Source organism: Dryobates pubescens, chromosome 36, assembly GCF_014839835.1.
Source record: "Dryobates pubescens isolate bDryPub1 chromosome 36, bDryPub1.pri, whole genome shotgun sequence".
NCBI lineage: Eukaryota > Metazoa > Chordata > Aves > Piciformes > Picidae > Dryobates > Dryobates pubescens.
Genome location: NC_071647.1, coordinates 4,017,677 through 4,036,369, shown reverse-complemented (window position 1 = coordinate 4,036,369; position 18,693 = coordinate 4,017,677). Strand labels below are relative to the sequence as shown.

Below are 18,693 nucleotides of genomic sequence, written 5' to 3'. Positions count from 1 at the left end.
CACTTTCTGAATGTCACCATCCAAAGCAAACCCTCAGGCATGAGCCTTCAACAGACTTTTGCCCCCCTGGTGCTGAGCTGGGTTGAGTGACATAGAGTCATAGACATTCTTTTGGTTGGAAAAGACCTCTAAGGTCATCAAGTCCAGCTAACACCACCACGTCCCGGAGTGCCATGGCCACGTTTCCTGAGCCCCTCCAGGGATGGTGACTCCACCACCTCCCTGGGCAGCCTGTTCCAGTGCCTGACCGCTCTTGCAGCAAAGAAATTGTTCCCAACATCCAACCTAAACCTCCCCTGGCACAATTTCAGGCCATTTCCTCTGATACTAGGGAGAAGAGCTCAACCCCAGCCTCTTTTCAGGGAGCTGCAGAGCGCGATGAGCTCTCCCCTCAGCCTCCTCCACACCAAACAGCTCCCTCAGCTGCTCCTCCCCAGCCCTGTTCCCCAGACCCTTCCCCAGCTGTGTTGCCCTGCTCTGGACTCCCTCCAGCCCCGCAGTGTCCCTGCAGCGAGGGGCCCGCGGCGGAGCGCAGGCCCTCGCCGGCTGCCCTGTCCCCGCTCGGTGTCTTGCAGAGCTCGGCGGTGACGCAGCGCATCAGCCCCTGCTCCACGCTGACCAGCAGCACGGCCTCGCCGCCCGCCAGCAGCCCCTGCTCCACCCTGCCGCCCGTCAGCGCCAGCACCGCGGCCAAGGACTGCACCTACGGCGCCGTCACCAGCCCCACCTCCACGCTGGAGAGCAGGGACAGCGGCATCATCGGTGAGTGCTGCCGGCTCCTCGCCCTGCTGAGGGCGGGCCCTGGCGGCTCTGCTTTAGCTGTTGCGCCTGCGGTGGGTGGTTAACGGGATGGGTTGGTGTCACTGGAGCCGGCACTGCAGTGACCGTGGGGAGCTGTGCCTCTCCCCCTTCCATTCGGTGACACCACGTGGGGTTGGACAGCAAGTTCTGCATGGGACAGCAATGTCCGTGCTGGGGGTTGGAAGGGACCTCTGGACATCATCCAGTCCAGCCCCTGCTAAAGCAGGGCACCCACAGCAGATTGCCCAGGACCACAATGTCCAGGTGGGTTTGGAACTTCTCCAGAGAAGGAAACTCACAGCCTGTCTGGGCAGCCTGCTCCAGCACCCTCACCCCCAAGAAATTTCTCCCTCTGTTCAGATGGAACCTCCTGGGTTCCAGTTTGTGCTTCTTGCCACTTGTCCTGTTGCTGACCACCACTGAAGAGTCTGCCCCCATCCTCTTGCCCCCATCCTTTAGCTGTTGATGATCATTCCTCAGATCCCCTCTCAGGCTGCTTTTTTCCCAGGCTCGACAGCTCCAGGGCTCTCAGCCTTTCCTCCTCACAGAGATGCTCCAAGCCCCTCAGCACCCTTGTAGCCTCCACTGGACTCTCCTTCAGCTCTGTTCCCCTGCATCCTCTCCTTCAGCAGCTGTCCATGCCCATTTGTGACTGGGGAGATGCTCATTTGGAGAGACACAAGCTTTTGGCTGCAGTTAGGAAGATGAGATGGTCTAGGTGGCAGGCACTGGCTGCTATCTGGAGCTGCCACCCCCTCCTGCCACCTCAAGGCATTTCGAAGGCATCTAATTTTTGAGGATTTTTTTGCCTTAATGCCATTTGGTCCCTAGCTGCTCCTCTTTGATGTCAGAGGAAGGAGGCTGGGTGATGGCATCACATTCATAGTTCAAATAGGGTGGATTCTATGATTAGAAATAGAAAGGCCTGATTACCCTCTGCGCCCCATGGCTGCCACTGCCACCTTATCAGTGACTGTGTGCCCCTCACAGAACTGCTTCTCTTAAGCCTTGCCTTGGGCAGGAGCCCAATGAAATTAACTCCCAATTCCAGTGAATTTCTGCAGCTGCTGAAGCAGATTTTTCATTCCAGTGATCTGTAGGTTGCTCCTGAGAAAATAACATACACAGATTAATTTCTGCTCAACAGCTGTAAGAGCACAGTGGGAAGAGAATGCTGTCTGTGGAACATCAGGCAGGATGGTCCTGGCTTGCCTGTCCTTGCCACGTGTTCTGTGGGGAGTATTTATGGGGTCTACCAAGAAAAGCGTGGCCAGCAGGTCTAGGGAGGTTCTCCTCCTCCTCTGCTCTGCCCTGGTGAGACCACAGCTGCAATATTGTGTCCAGTTTGGGGCTCCCTAATTCAGGAGAGACAGGGAGCTGCTGGAGGGAGTCCAACAGAGGCTACAAGGATGATGAAGGCACTTGAACATCTCTGCTGTGAAGAGAGACTGAGGGACCTGGGGCTGTTTAGAGAAGGCTGAGAGGGGATCTCATCAATGTCTATAAACATCTGAGGAGGCAAGACAAAGGTGCCAGACTCTTTCTGGTGGTGTCCAGTGACAGGACAAGGAAGGAGCTGGAACACAGGAGGCTCCACTTCAAAATGAGAAGAGACTTCTTAACTGTGAGGGTGCTGGAGCCCTGGAGCAGGCTCCCCAGAGAGGTTGTGGAGCCTCCTTCTCTGGAGACTTTTCAGGTCCCACTTGGATGTGTTGCTGTGCAGCCTACCCTGTGTGACGCTGCTTTGGCACAGGGTTTGGACTCAATGATCTCTGGAGGTCCCTTCCAACCCTTCACATTCTGTGATTGCTCCAGCTAAGAAGGTTTTACTTCACCAACAGTTTGTGTAGTGTTGCAGAAGACAGAAGAAAGGCAGGTTGATCATTCAGGGAGGTCAGTTTTCCTAGTGATTAATCTTTTGCTTGGCTGATCAGGAAATCTGAGCTAGGTTCAGCTCCTGTGTGCCACAGCAACCTTTGTAGCACTTCTGCCTGATCTGAAAATGCAAATCTGGAAGCTATTCTGAGCTGCAAACCCAAGTAGGTTAATGAATGCTGGGAAGAAGCATTGCAGTGGCACACACCCTTCCTTCTCTGCTCGCTGTGCCCCATGAGCAGAGCTTCAGCCTCTCCAACAGCAGCTTCTTGAAGCCTTGCTTGGGCTGGGCTGGAGAATCGTGGTGAGTAAAAGTGGGTGCTTGATTCCAGCTGGGTCTTACCTCTGGCAGAGCTGTGAATCAGGTCTAAGCCTTGAACAAAGCCTTTTGTGGAGCAGCAGAAGAGGCAGAAATCTCTGTGCTCTGCTTTTCTCGGCTGCTGTCACTGCTGAGGTCTGTCAGGGTGTGCTGTGGTGTTGGGCTTGTCTGGCTCTCATGGCTGGTTGGCAGCTGCCAACCTGAAGGTGACAAAATGTGGAGTTCCTTGTCCATGTGAAAGCCAGGGGAGGACTGGGTGGCCTCTGAGGTACACCTGGGAGTCAGAGAAGCATCAGCATGGTCCTGATTCCTGGCCTGATAAGATACTGAATCTTTTTGCTCAGAGGTGGAACACTGGAACAGGTTCTCCAGGGACGTAGTAGAAGTCCCATCACTGGAGACATCCAAGGTCAGGCTTGATGGGGCTCTGAGCAACCTGATCTAGTTGGGGATGTCCCTGCTGACTGCAGGGGGGTTGGACTGGATGACCTTTGGAGGTCCCTTCCAAGGCAGTGCTTTCTGTGATGTTCTGCCCTGTTCCTTTGCAGTAATTCCGTAGGAATTCATTTTGAAGCCTGAAACATTTTACTGTTTTGCATCTCATGAGGAAGCTTCTTAAAAGTTCTTCTGCTGGAAACTCAGAATTTTCCCATGGAAACTTTGGAAAGAACAGAAGGTGGCTTGTCCCAAGGCTATGTTAATGTATCCCAGATGGAGAAGCCGTGGACAAACACATTTGTGTGGAGTAGGGGAAGCACTTCTCAAGGCTTTCAAGAGGCACAGCCTTCCTCTGCTGGTGTTTGCACTCAAAGGAAATCAAGAGCCTCTTTCTCCCCTTGTTTCCTCCCCTCCTTTTATTTTCACAATAATGTTTTCAGCACCTTCTTCTTCTGGCATTTGATGGAAGCTGAACAGCTGTAACAAATGATGGGGGGAAAATGGTCTTCTCCAGCCATACTTCACAGCAGTGAAGGAAATTGGATGCTTTTGGCTGCTTTTCTGTACCTCTGCTGTCATCTGCAGGCATTGGGGCACTTGGAGCAAGGGGAGGCTGGAGATGGATGTGCAGGTTGCTCATTAGCCTCCTGTTGGGATGGGAATTGGGTGTGCAACAACTCAGAAGGGTGCTCTCTGCATGGCAGCAGCTCCCTGGAATGATTTTCTCTATGGAGCAAAGCAGGCAAATTGTCCATGTGTAGGCAGCAAAGGCCACCTTGTGCTTTGGTCTCCTGGCTGGGACACATCAGCTCCCCTCTTTCTGGAGAGTCAGGGCCCAGCTTTCCCTTTTGTTTACATTCCTCAATGGTTGGATTCAGATAGAATCATCTTGTTTGCATACCCCCTGCTTGCATTTGGGCTCTGCAAGGGTGATGGGAATGATGTGGCTTTTGGTCTGAGCAGCTTCACTTGGTGCCTGGAAAGTGTGAATCTGTTGGAGATTTCCTTGTCAAAACCACTCAGGTTTTCAGGCCACTCTTGTGTGCAGGAAAAAGAGTAAACCCTTCTCTGGGTATTTTGTGTTTTCTGAGTCATGGTCCCTCCTGCTCCCCCCCCAGATCATTGAATCATTGAATGCACTGGGTTGGAAGAGATCTTTAAAGGTCATCCAGTACTCACCCCCTGCAGTCAGCAGGGACATCTGCAACTAGAGCAGGTTGCTCAGAGCCCCATTAAGCCTGACCTCAAATGTGTCCAGGGATGGGGCCTCCACCACCTCCCTTGCTACCTTCCAGTGCCTCACCACACTCATTGTAAAGAACTTCTTCCAATCTAAATCTCCTCTGCTCCAGTTTCAAACCATTGCTCCTCACCCTGTCACTGCAGGCCTTTGTAAACAGTCCCTCTCCAGCCTTCCTGTAGGTCCCCTTCAGGTACTGGAAGGCTGCTCTAAGGTCTCCCTGGAACCTTCTCGTCTCCAGGCTGAACAGCCCCGCCTCTCTCAGCCTGTCCTCACAAGAGAGGTTCTCCAGCCCTCTGATCATCTTTGTGGCCTTCTCTGGACCTGCTCCATCAGGTCCATGTCCTTCATGTGTTGGGAGCACAAGCTCTAACAGTGATTTAAACCATTAGCTTCAAGAGTAATAGGGCAGCTCCAGTGAGTTCCTTACTTGTCCTGATAAGATTCATGGTCTGGGGACGAAGTGATCTTTGCCACCCATTAGCCTTGAGCTCGAATGAGCATCACTTCCAAATCCAGCAACTGTGACTGGCTACCAGATGTCATAGTTTCAAACCTCAGAGGCTTTAACTTGTGTCCCAGAGAGTTAATGTGCTGCTTGAGAGTTGTAATTGAGAACTCCAAGGACAGAAACAGTTAATCAAGGTGGGAAGTTGATCCTGACATCATTATGCATAATTGCTTCTCTCCATGTGACTTTTGCTTAGCATAAAATGGTTTTATCCCCATTAAGCTGCTTTTCCATGTCTGTATTGCCAGACACAGCATTAATTTGTCAAAGTGAAATCAGAGTGTGGCTCTTTAGACTGAGTTAACTGCATTAAGGGCATAACTGTCCACAAAGTGGGCACTTTGGTGTTCTAATCTGGATGTAAAGACCAGTTTTGAAACCATTGGGTGGTTTTTTTCCCCCTCTGATGCCTTGTCCTCTTGGAGTTATTCCTGTCCATTTGTATGCCACCTCTTATATAATGTCAATGATTAGAGGCCAGGCGTGGTGGATCTCTGAGCTGCGCAGCACAGAGGCTGTTTCATGCTTGCTGATGACTTTAATCAATGCATCACTTGGGCTAGAACAGACCTAGGTGGAAATGTTAGATCCTCTACAGTACAGCTTGGGCTGCTGACATTGAAAGGGTAACAAAAGATGTTACAAGGTTCAGATCTTCAAATCCAGGCGTTTGTATGTGGGAAAGAAAAGAAATGGGGAAGGAGGGGAGAGGGGAGGTGAGCCAAGAGGAGAGATAGGAGCTGGAAGACACTAAATCCTCTTCATGTAAAACAGAATGGCTGGTGAAAATGCTGACCTGACTTTAGCCTCTGAGCAGCTTCCAGGATTTTCACTTGGCTCTCACTGTGTAAAAGCAGCCAACTTTTCGTGTTCAAAATCTGCTTCTGAAAAGAGAACTGGGCATAGAATCAGGTGGTGCCAAGGGGGGGACTTTGCACCTCGTGGCCCTGCAGAAGGGGACTGGAAAGTTTTGCAACTTGATGAGCCAGAGGGCTGGAGCACCTCTCCTATGGACACAGACTGAGGCAATTGGGGCTGTTCAGTCTGGAGAGAAGAAGGCTGTGAGGAGACCTCATGGTGGCCTTCCAGTATCTTAAGAAGGCTCCAAGAAAGCTGGGGAGGGACTTTTGAGGGTGTCAGGGAGTGATAGGACTGGGGGGGATAGAGCAAAACTAGAAATGGGGAGATTCAGATTGGATGTTAGAAGAAGTTGTTCCCCATGAGGGTGGTGAGAGCCTGGCACAGATTGCCCAGGGAGGTGGTGGAAGCCTCCTGCCTGGAGGTTTTTGCAGCCTGGCTGGAGGTGGCTGTGAGCAACCTGCTGTAGTGTGAGGTGTCCCTGCCCATGGCAGCGGGGCTGGAGCTGGCTGAGCCTTGAGGTCCCTTCCAGCCCTGACAATTCTATGATCAGAAAATGTCCAACAATCTTAGCAAGGCTGCAAAAATCAACCATAAAACCTTTCTTGCCAATATGTAAAGCTCACCCAAGTGCTTGTGGTGTTCAGGTCAGTCCCCCCAGGGTGCTGAGAGCAGGGCTGGTTCCCTGTTGACTCTTGCTGTAGAAGTGCTGTGATTTATTCTAGTATGAGACAGGGCCACACTTTCCCTTTGTGCAGAGAGCAGTGAGGATCTGCACTGTGCCTCCTTGTCAGAGGGATCATCCTGAGCCAGGGAGAGAGGTGTGGTGTGGGACAGCTGCAAGGGAACCCAGTGAGCTGCCTTCTGCTCATGCAGTGCTGTATGGGTCTGGTGCCAGCTGGGACAGGCAGCTCCACTTGGACTCTGTGGATTGTGACAGTGAGTGACACAAAACTAGGAGGAGTAGCTGGCATCCCTCCAGGCTGTGCTACCATCCAGTGTGACTTGGGTAGGTGGAGAGGTAGGCAGAGTTGATTGTCATGAAGTTCAGCAAGGGCAAGTGTAGGGTCCTGCACCTGGAGAGGAATTAACTCCCTGCAGGTGAGGGGTAACTTGCTGGGAAGCAACTCAGTGGAAATATACCTGGGAGTTCTGGTGGACAACAGGGTGACCATGAGCCAGCAAAGTGCCCTTGTGGCCAAAAAGGCCACTGGTATCCTGGGATGAATCCGGAACAATTTGGCAAGCAGGTTGAGGGAGGTTCTACTCTCCCTTCATGCTGCTCTGCTGAGGTTTCACCTGGAGTACTGTGTCCACTTCTGGGCTCCCCAGTTTGAGAAGGACAGGGATCTGCTTGAGAGGGTACAGCAAAGGGCTACAAAGATGATTAGGGGACTGGAACATCTCTTATGAAGAGAGGCTGAGGGACTTGGGATTTTTTTAGCCTGGAAAAGAGCAGGCTGAGGGAGATCTTCTCAATGCTTATCAATACTTAAAAGGTGCCTGTCAGGAGGATGGGACCAGGCCTTTTTCAGTGGTTCCCAGGTAATGGGCACAAGCTGGAATGTATGAGGTTCCATCTAAACATGAGGGGGAACTTCTTTGAGGGTGGAGGAGCGCTGGAGCACGTGCTGCCCAGAGAGGTGGTGGAATCTCCATCTGTGGAGTCATTCCAAACCCACCTGGAGGACACCATCCTGTGCAACCTGTTCTAGTTGAGCCTTCTTTAGCAGGGAGTTGAACTAGATGATCTCCAGAGGTCCCTTCCAACCCCTGTGACTGTGTAAAGGACCCTATGCCCTGCAGGAGGTCCTTGGAATGAAGCTTTTTTCCCTCTTCTTTTTTGCTGTTGGGTTTTTTGTCCTTCCCTTTTTTCCACACCCTGACTCCTGAACTTTCATCAGGTTGTTGCTTTCTGCAGGTTTCTGTGTCCATGGGTTAAAAATAGGTTTGGAATAAATTCATCTGCATGCTAAGCAGAAGAGCTGCTGTTGACAATGAAACCAAGATGGATTTGTTTGCAAGTTTGAACTGCTTTGAGAAGGGAACAAAGAGCAGCTCTAAAGGCACAGCAAGATAAATTTAACTCAGGTTAAATAGTTTTTGTGATCTTCCAGTGAAAGCATTTGAGTTCTGACATTCCCATCAGTATTATGAAGTGCTCTGTTAATAATGAATTAAGATTTCCAAGAATTACAGGTCTGCTTTCAAATCTCCCCAGCTTCCAGTTGGGCTCATTCCCCAAAGGAGGAGCTCCATGAAGAATGCCTCATATTGATGAATCATCAGCTTTTGTTCACTGATATTGCAGGTGACAGGCTGACACTTTAGAGGGTGAAAAGGGGAGGCTATTTATCAGGCATCTCATCAGCTCTGGAGCAAAATTAGTGTGGGGGGGGGTGGGTCACAGAATCCTAGCCCCATGAAGTGCTAAAGGAGACCAACTCTGAATCCCAATTCAATTCTTTCTCCATTTCATTAAAAGGTCAAATTAAGCAGAGAGCAAATGCATGTCTGACATGATTCATGGTGGATGTCAGGGGGTGAGAAACCATAAAATACCAAGTACCAGTTCTGCTTCCCTCCCAGTGAAGCCACTGGGGCATCCAGGGTTGGATTTGACACCAAGATCTGGCCCTTAAATACTGGGTAAATGATCTGTCAGCTACAGGGGTTTGGTAAGAAATGATAGGAGAAAAGAATTTCTCTGCTGCAAGAGTGGTCAGGGGTTGGCACAGGCTGCCCAGGTTGGTGGTGGAGTCCCCATTCCTGGAGGGGTTCAAGGAACCTGGGGCCATGGTTTAGTGGCCATGGTGGTGCTGGGTTGATGGTTGGACTGGATGATCTTAGAGGGCTTTTCCAGCATTAATGGTTCTCTGATTTTATGTTAGTGGAGAGGGAAGAATGAGAAAGAAGAATGTTCACAGAATGCTAGGGGTGGAAGGGACCTCAAAAGCTCCTCTGGTCCAAGCCCCCTGCCAGAGCAGCATCACCTACAGCAGATGACACAGGAACACATCCAGGTGGGTTTTGAATATCTCCAGAGAGGGAGACTCCACAACTCCCCTGGGCAGCCTGCTCCAGGGTTCCTTCACCCTCACAGGGAAAAATTGTTGCCTCTTTTTTTCCATGGAACTTCCTATGCCTCAGCTTCCACCATTGCCTCTTGCCCTGCCACTTAAAGCTGAAGGAGGTGGCACAGAACAGATGTTACACAGCAGCTGTGAAGTTTGCTGCAGTTTATTGTCCAGCCTGGTAGATGGGGGGGGGGGCAGGGGGGGGAGGAATTGAGTGAAGAGAAGAGAGCTAGAGGAAAATTCAGTGCTGTTGACTCCCACACTGTTATTTTGGATACTGTGATAAGTGACTTTGCTTCAGTGCTTTAGCTGTTGATGGCTTGAGATTAGCTGGGACTCTCAGCTTTTATTTTAAGAGCAGGAAGATTTTAACCTTCATGGTTATGAAAAGCTTCACAGTGATCCAGGCTTGCCCAGAAAGTTACTGCAAGTAACTTCCCTCCCCTTGTGCACACCCCCACCCCCTCATGTGCCTCCTTTCTGCTTTCTGGTTCAAATCTGATAATTTTGAAACCATTTTCAAGGCTATAATGAACTTCAGGGGGAAAAAAAAAAAAAGAAGAAGAAAATTTGTGCCTGCTGATGCTAAGGGGAAAAGAACTTCAACTGATGTTGATGAGACAGAAGTAAAGGAGGATCCAGAATGGTAAAAGGTGGACAAGACAGTGAGGGCACTGAATAAAGAAGGGGGTGGGAGGTGATGTAGAGTTAAAGGAATCAGAGAATCACAGAATGGGTTGGGTTGGAAGGGGCCTTCAAGGCCATCTAATTCCAGCTCCCCTTCCATGGGTAGGGACACCTCCTGCTAGACCAGGTTGCTTGGAGCTCCATCCAGCCTGGCTTCAAATGCTTCCAGAGATGGGGGATCCACAGCTTCCTGGGCAACCTGTTCCTGTGTCTCACCACCCTCATGGGGGAGAATTTCCTCCTAATGTCCAATCTGCATCCAGTTTCTTCTTGTTTAAAGCCATTGCTCCTTGTCCTGTCACTTTGTGAAAGGTCTGCCCCCATCTTGCTGATCAGCCCTTGTAAAATACTGGAAGGTCTCCCTGGAGCCTTCTCTTCTCCAGGCTGAACAACCTCACCTCTCTCAGTTCCAGCCCTTTGGGTCATTTCTGTGGCATCCTCTGGACTTGTTCCAACAGGTCCATGTTCTTCAAACACTGGGGACCCCAGAGCTAGATGCAGTACTCCAGGTGGGATCTCATGAGAACAGACTGGATGGAGAAGGTCTACTCCCTCGACCTGCTGGTCATGCTTCTCCTGATGCAGCCCAGGAGGAGGTTGGATGTCTGTGTTTCTTCTCAGCAGCCCCCTGTGACAGTCCAGTGGGTCCCTGTGGCTGACATGTGCAGCAAGGTGGTGTGGGAAGAACACAGCATTTGGAGGCAGGCTGGGCAAGGCAGAGAGCATGCAGGGCAGGGCACTCTGCAGCTGGCTCAGACCCTGGTCAAGCTGGGCTCTGCTGGTGGGAGTCTCACTCTCTTCAGGTGCTCTTTTACCCAGGCCTTACATCTCTAGCCCGAGTAGCACACACAGGTATGAACCCTGCCAGGTATTTGTACCATTCCTCACCCTGCTTGACAGCTGTTGCAGCAGGGAATTCAGATTTAGAGCAGGAGGAGTTATGGGGTCAGCAGGATGCTACTGCCAAGGTATTTTTCATTATGTCTCAAGACCTTTTGTGTGCTGGCTGTGATTTATAATACCTCCAGGCTGGAAGCAGCAATGGGTTTACCTGTTTAATCTCTGTCTCTTTACAGGACTGTTTGTATGAATTAAGGCAGTGATCTCTACTTTTACCTCCCCCCACCCCTATCTGAGAGCAGTGCTGCAAGCATACACAGAGTGCCTTTTGTCCTCAAGCCTTGAGCAGAGCAGAGTTAAAGTCAATTTTTCTCTTTGCATGGAGAAGCCTTAAACTCCCAGGCCTATGGTGTCCAGCAGAGAATAATGTCCTCCTAAAAGCACTGAGTGCTCCAGGGCCTCTTGGGCTGTGGGCTGCACGTGACTGCCCAAGGCTGCTGCCTTCCCTCAGGAAGGCTTTGGGCTCTGGGCTTATGCTTCCTGCCTGCCAAACTGCTGCGTGTGGCAGCCCAGCTCCCCGGAGCGCTCTGCAGCGCCGTGGCTATATTTAGGGGCATCCTTCTGTGGCCAAGCTCAATGTAGAGCAGGGTAAAAAAAAGAAATGACTTTTCCTCCCTGCCAACTGGTTGATGTTAGCTAGGCCATCTCTAATGCAATGAGGCAAGTGGTGGTTTAGTGTGTTCCTGGAGACAAGTGGGAATGAGGTTGACGTTGCAGAGTTTGCCTGAGTCGTTTTAGGACCTAATTTGAATACAGAACATAGAATTAACCAGGTTGGAAAAGACCTTTGAGATCATCAAGTCCAACCTATCACCCAACACCATCTGATCAACTAAACCATGGCACCAAGTGCCTCATCCAGTCTATTTTAAACTCTGCCAGGGATGGGGACTCCACTGCCTCCCTGGGCAGCACGTTCCAATGGCCACTCTCTCTTGCTGGGAAGAATTGCTTCCTAACATCCAGCCTAAACCTCCCCTGGCACAGCTTGAGACTGTGTCCTCTCCTGTCACAGGTTGCCTGGGAGAAGAGACTGATCCCCAGCTGGCTACAGCCTCCCTTCAGGTAGCTGTAGACAGCACTAAGGTCTCTTTGGGTGCGGGAGGTGAAGCTTCACCACTTTGCTGCAGGTCTTGCTTTCAGGCAGCAAAATCCCTGCTTCCTACTGGAGACACTGCAAACCTTTCCATAGAATTTACAGCTGCTGGTCATCACAAAGTGGTAGCTATAGAAACCTGCATTCTCCTGCAGTTCCATCTGAAAGGTGGACATAAAGGGTTGATGTTTTCCAGGCCTGATCTTTGCCTCGAGGAGAATTAGAGGTGCTGGTAAAAATCCCCTCGCGTGCTTGACTTGTGACAAGGAGAGTTGAAAGCCTCCTGCTCTGGGGCATAGGGCAACTTGCAGCTAAGTGAGAAACAACATTTGAAGGGAGAAATAATATTTGAAGTGAGAAATAACATTTGTTGTCCTATAAACACGAAGCAGAGTCCTGGCTGCAGTGGTGCTGTCTTGGATGGGCTGCTGCTTCGGTACAGTTCTGCTTCATACCCAAAGAAATGAAAATACTGGCAACCAGGCCAGCAGCAAAACCAAAAGGTTCTAATCCAAATGTTTCACCAAGGGAAACCAGCCAAGGCTGGAAATGAAAGCTTGACAGAGGCAAGGGCACTGCCAAGGAAAACTTGGAGGTCTTGAGTCCCAGAGTCATGGAACCGGTTTGGTTGGAAGAGGCCTTGCGGATCATCAAGGCCAACCATTAGCCCAACACTGCCAGGGCACCACTGAACTGTGGCCCTCAGCACCACATCTACACTGCTTTTATGTCACTCCAAAGGTGGGGACTCCACCACTGCCCTGAACAACCTGTTCCAGGGTTTGACAACCCTTTTGGGAAAGAAAGTGTTCTTCACATCAAACCTAAACCTCCCCTGGTGCAACTCAAGGCCATTTTCTCTCATCCTGTCGCTTGTTCCTTAGGAGAAGAGCCCAAACCCCCACCTGGCTCCAACCTCCTTTCAGGGAGTTGTAGAGAGCAGTGAGGTCTCTCCCATCTTAGTCCATCCCCTGCAATTATCCTCTCTGTGCCTCCACAAGGCAGCAACATCTGGTGGTTGTAGCCAGGAGGGGGTTGGTCTCTTCTCCCAGGCAAGCAGCACCAGAACAAGAGGACACAGTCTCAAGCTAGGCCAGGGGATGTTTAGGATGGAGGTGAGGAGAAAGTTCTTCACTGAGAGAATGGTTAGGTATTGGAATGTGCTGCCCAGGGAGGTGGTGCAGTCCCCATCCCTGGAGGTGTTCAGGAGGGGATTGGACGTGGCACTTGGGGCCATGGTTTAGTCATGAGGTGTTGGGTGACAGGTTGGACTTGATGATCTTTGGGGCCACTTCCAACCTTGGTGATTGTGTGATTCTCCCAGCAGCTGCTGACACATCCATGGTCTCTGTGCCCACAGCCCACTAGCTGTGGTGGAACAGGGCTCAGGCACTGCAGTGTTCTGAGGTTCTTTGCTTTCTGGCTGGCTGCAGCACTGAAAGAGTCTCAGACAGATGCTTGCATCTCCTGGCACATCAGCAGCCTTCCTCACATCCCAACAGGTTCCACCTTCCCCAGCTTAACATGTCCCATCATGTCTCCTGATGAGCTGGGTATTGTCTGGGAGAGACTCAAGGTTGAAAGCTCTCTCAGCAGCTGGCTCAAGGCAGAAATTCCTGCTCTTTGATGGATTTGAGGTCAGCAGGTTATCTTCCCCCAAATTAGAGCGTGCTGTCTGTTAAGAGATTACTTTTTTTTTTGAGCTGTTGGTTAATTAAATATCCTTGGGTTTAGAATCATGGCATCATGGGATGGCTTGGGTTGGAAGGGACCTTTAAAGGTCATCTGCTGGGCCCCATGCTCTTTAATATCTTTATTGGTGATCTGGATGAGGGCATTGAGTCCATCATCAGTAAGCTTGCAGATGACACCAAGCTGGGGGCAGGAGTTGATGTGTTAGAGGGTAAGAGAGCTCTGCAGAGGGACCTTGCCAGGCTGGGCAGATGGGCAGAGGCCAAGGGCAGGAGATTGAACACATCCAAGTGCCAGGTTCTGCACATTGGCCACAGCAACCCCAGGCAGTGCTACAGGCTGGGGGCAGAGTGGCTGAGAGCAGCCAGGCAGAGAGGGGCCTCGGGGTGCTGGTTGATAGTAGGCTGAATATGAGTCAGCAGCGTGCCCAGGTGGCCAAGAAGGCCAAGGGCATCCTGGCCTGCATCAGGAAGAGTGTGGCCAGCAGGAGCAGGGAAGTCATTGTGTCCTGTGCTCAGCACTGGTTAGGCCACACCTTGAGTCCTGTGTCCAGTTCTGGGCTCCTCAGTTTAGGAAAGATGTTGAGATGCTGGAAGGTGTCCAGAGAAGGGCAAGAAAGCTGGGGAGGGGTCTGGAGCACAGCCCTGTGAGGAGAGGCTGAGGGAGCTGTGGTTGCTTAGCCTGGAGAAGAGGAGGCTCAGGGGAGACCTTCTTGCTCTCTACAACTACCTGAAGGGAGGTTGTAGCCAGGTGGGGGTTGGTCTCTTCTGCCAGGCAAGCAGCCCCAGAACAAGAGGACACAGTCTCAAGCTGTGCCAGGGGAGGTTCAGGCTGGATGTGAGGAAGAAACTCTTCACAGAAACAAAGATTGCCCATTGGAATGTGCTGCCCAGGGAGGTGGTGGAGTCACCATCACTGGAGGTGCTTAGGAGGAGACAGGATGGGGTGCTTGGTGCCATGGTTTAGTTGATTAGGTGGTGTTGGAGATGATGATCTCAAAGGTCTCTTCCAACCTGGTCTATTCTATTCTATTCTATCCAACCCCCCCCAGTCAGCAGGGGCATCTGCAGCTAGAGCACGAGAGACTCTGCCAGACTCTCCATCACTGGGAGGACCTTCCTTCCCCAGGCCATCAGCTTGGTTAGCCAGGGTCCTCATTAAGAGTGACAGAGCAAAGAGATCTCTGGGGATGTGCACCTCAAATGCTGTGCCCAGTTCTGGTGTCCCCAGCAGAAGAAGGACACAGAGCTGTTGGAGTGAGTCCAGAGGAGGGCCACAAAGATGGTCCAAGGGCTGGAGCAGCTCTGCTATGAGGACAGGCTGAGGGGGCTGGGGGTGTTCAGCCTGGAGAAGACTCTAAGGGGACTTTAGAGCTGCCTTCCAATACCTGAAGGGATCCTGTAGGAAGGCTGCAGAGAGAGTTCTCTTGAGGCTGTCTGGAGACAGGACAAGAGGGAACAGTTTGAAGCCAAGGGAGCCCACCTTATGCTTTTGCCTTTTAAATAAAGTCCAAATTGTTTGGCTTTAAAATAGCTCCTGGAAGAGATGAAGTCCATAGAGCAATCACTTGCAGGCTGTGCAGCAGTGCTTATATCATCCAGGGCTGTTCAGAAGGTAAATTAATCCACAGGGAACCATCTTAAATACCTGATTCAATGAAGAGCTTGCACATAAAACAGCTTTGGTGTAAAGCAGGGAAAATTATGTTGAAAATGAACACAAATTGTCCCTTAGAAAAGCAACCAGCAGGATTTATTAGCTCTTGTTTGTTTTCTTCTTCTTCTTGTTGGGGTTTTTAGGGGTTGTGTTTTTGGGGGGGGTGTGTGTGCTTCATTTAGAGGGAAAGTTCTTTCTTGACACACCATTATTTTGTTGTGCCTCAGATGGCTGTATTGGATCATGGCTGATTTCAGCTGCTGATGTGTTTCTGCCCAGATTAATTAGACAGCTAGTGAGGGGGGGTTCAAATTAATGGATTTTAATGGATCAATGGATTTTCTTGTCCTGTAAACAGGCAGCACAGCAGGGCCAGCACTGCAGAGCCAGGCTTTGAACTGGAGATTTCTCTGGCAAACCATTTCCAACCTATTTCTCAGCATTTAAACAACTTAAGGGAGCAGAGGAAATCTGTGAACATCTGTTTCTTGTTGCTATCTTGTTTTTGCTGTGCTGCAAGTGTGAATGTGTTTATCAGGCAGCAAACCTATGTTCAGATGCCAGCAAACAAATACCAGCTCGTAGCTGTGCCTGTGTTGGTTTGCAGTAGCAAAATATGTTGCAAACAACCACATTTTGGAACACTTGATGAGATAGGAAGATACTGATCCCACTGCAGAGCCAAGAAACCAGATACTGAGAAATAAACTGATAGAAAGAGGGGCAGTGGTTGAAGCTGCATGGAGTTAATTGGGGTGGATGAAGAGCAGGTGGATGAAGAGTTACAGGTCTTGATGGTTTTATTTGGAAGCACTGAATGTTAGGATGGAATGGAATAGAGTAGAGTAGAATAGAATAAACCAGGTTAGAAAAGACCTTTGAGATCATCAAGTCCAACCTGTCAGCCAACACCATGTGATCAACTAAGCCATGGCACCAAGCACCCCATCAGGTCTCTTCTTAAACACCTCCAGTGTTGGAAGGGACCTCCAGAGATCAAGTCCAACCCCCTGCCAATGTAGGATCACCCAGGGCAAGCCACACAAGAATGCATCTAGGTTGGCTTTGGGAGTCTCCAGAGAAGGAGACTCCACAACCTCTCTGGGCAGCCTGCTCTGGGCCTCCAGCACCCTCACACCAAAGAAGTTTCTCCTCATGTTGAGATGGAACCTCCTGGGTTCCAGCTGATATCCATTATTCCTTGTCCCACTACTGGGTGCCACTGAAGAGAGCCTGGCCCCTTCCTCTTCATACCCACCCCTCAGATATTTATAGATATTGGTCAGGTCCCCTCTCAGCCTTCTCTTTTGCAGACTAAACAGCCCCAGGGCTCTCATTTATTCTTCATAGCAGAGATGTTTCAGTTCCTTCATCATCCTCATAGTCTCTGTTGTATTCTCTCCAGCAGATCCCTGTCTCTCCTTTAGTTGTGGAGCCCCAAACAGGACACTTCAAACCCTTCCCTCTTGTCCTGTCTCTAGACAGCCTCATGAAAAGTCCCTCTGCAGCCTTCATGTAGGATCCCTTCAGGTATTGGGAGGCAGCTCTGAGGTCCCCCTGGAATCTTTTCCTGTCCAGCTGAACAAGAGCAGAGGTGCTCCAGCCCTTGGCAGATCTATGCAGCTGTTTCTGAGAATTTAACTTTAATGTCTGCTTTTAGGCAATGAAATAGTTCCAGCACTTCACATGCAAACAACTGGCTAAAGGAGGTAGCTCTCTGCTTCTGGATGTGTTTGGAAAACCAAAGGGAATAACCTTTCCCCATCTGCAGATAAACTGCATCTTCCTTTAGGTGCTCTTTGGCTGGAACTTCTTTTCTAGGCTGCTTGCTCTTAACCTTGGCATAGGAGAAGCTTTGGCATAGAGCATGTGAGGCTTGGAGTGATTGACTGTGTTTATCAGTGTGAAAACAGTCAATGAGGCAGCATCACCCTTGGTGGAGGAAGGGGCTTTGGGAAGCCAAGAAAGCTGCTTCTGAGACCTTCCAGTGAGGTTTGTGTTGCAGACACCAAATGGTAGATCCCTGCTGCTGTGTCCAGGGGTAGATGGCACAGAAATCAATGGAGAAACTGGAATGGGAAAGGTATTTACCACAGCTGAGTGAAAATGATGGATTCCAGTGGAGCTGTAAGCACAGGGCACATCCAGAGCTTCAGAGTATTCAGGGTTGAGTTGAATTTGGGGGGGGGTTGGAATAAGAGTGGGAATGTGTGTGATTGTGTGATGAGAGGACAGTGAGCTCTGCTTTGTGAGCTATCTCTTTCTGGGGTTTTTTGTCTTCTTTTGTTTTTCCTGGGGTTTTTTTTCCCCTCTAAGTGAGAGAGCAGGCAAATTGGACACACTCAGATAATCTGGTATGTGCATTGGGACCTTGCCTTAATGACTAAGAGGTCTGATTATGACCTTGAATGAATGCATGGGAGGCTAAAGATGAAAGGAAAGTCATCAGCCCTAAGGGAGTTACAGCCAGGGGACAACTGCATCAGAATCCAGAAGAGAAAATACCAAAGGGGAGAAGATGTCAGTGGGATGAATCAGTAAAGCCTTGTCACTTCCCCAGGTGAAAGTCAATACAGCAGCAATCCTGCTCTGCAAAAGGTAATAACAGAAAGGAAAATGTGTAGATTACAGGTAAAGCTTCATGCAAGCCTGCTGTCACTCAAACAAGATACTGGCTTCAGCTTCTGAAGCAAATTAATCTGTGAGAGCTGATTGTGCATGCAAGTCAGGTAGGAGCTTTCGGTGCCAGACACTGCAAGGTTATAAACCTCTGCAAACATTCCCTGGAAGGGTGGTGGAACCACCATGCAAATGAAGAGGCATGACCAGCACTGGTCATGGATCTTTGTTTTGGGTTTGGTTTTTTATCTCCTTAATAGTTAGTTAGTTAATTTCTCCTTAATAGTTAGTCTAGGCTGGATGTGAGGAAGAAGTTCTTCCCAGAAAGAGAGAGTGGAATGTGCTGCCCAGGGAGGTGGTGGAGTCCCCATCCCTGGAGGTGTTTAGGAAGAGCCTGGATGAGGCACTTGGTGCCATGGTTTAGTTGATTAGATGGTGTTGGGTGGTAAGTTGAGCTTGATGATCTTGAAGGTGTTTTCCAACCTGGTTTATTCTATTCTATTCTATTCTACCTGGACTTCAGCAAGGCCTTTGACACCGTCCCCCACAGCAAACTCCTGGCCAAGCTGCCAGCCCCTGGCCTGGGCAGCAGCTCTCTGGGCTGGGTTAGGAGCTGGCTCGAGGCTGAGCCCAGAGAGTGGTGGTGAATGGTGCCACAGCCAGCTGGCAGCCAGGCACCAGTGGTGTCCCCCAGGGATCAGTGCTGGGCCCCATTCTGTTCAATATCTTCATTGATGATCTGGATGAGGGGATTGAGTCCATCAGCAGTAAATTTGCAGATGACACCAAGCTTGGGGCAGGAGTTGATCTGTTAGAGGGTAGGAGAGCTCTGCAGAGGGACCTTGCCAGGCTGGACAGATGGGCAGAGTCCAACGGTATGAGACTGAACACATCCAAGTGCCAGGTTCTGCACATTGGCCACAA

At 50.3% G+C, this 18,693-nt stretch overlaps 1 protein-coding gene across 6 annotated transcripts in view; it reads left to right on the top strand.

Moving 5' to 3' along the window:
* Positions 1-18,693, top strand: part of TANC2 (tetratricopeptide repeat, ankyrin repeat and coiled-coil containing 2) — a 300,071-nt gene that overhangs the window by 186,579 nt on the left and 94,799 nt on the right. For all 6 annotated transcript variants that reach the window (XM_054176994.1, XM_054176995.1, XM_054176993.1 and 3 more), the window contains one exon: positions 576-762. In XM_054176994.1, the coding sequence (XP_054032969.1) occupies positions 576-762 (187 nt within the window). The remainder of the gene's footprint in view (positions 1-575; positions 763-18,693) is intronic.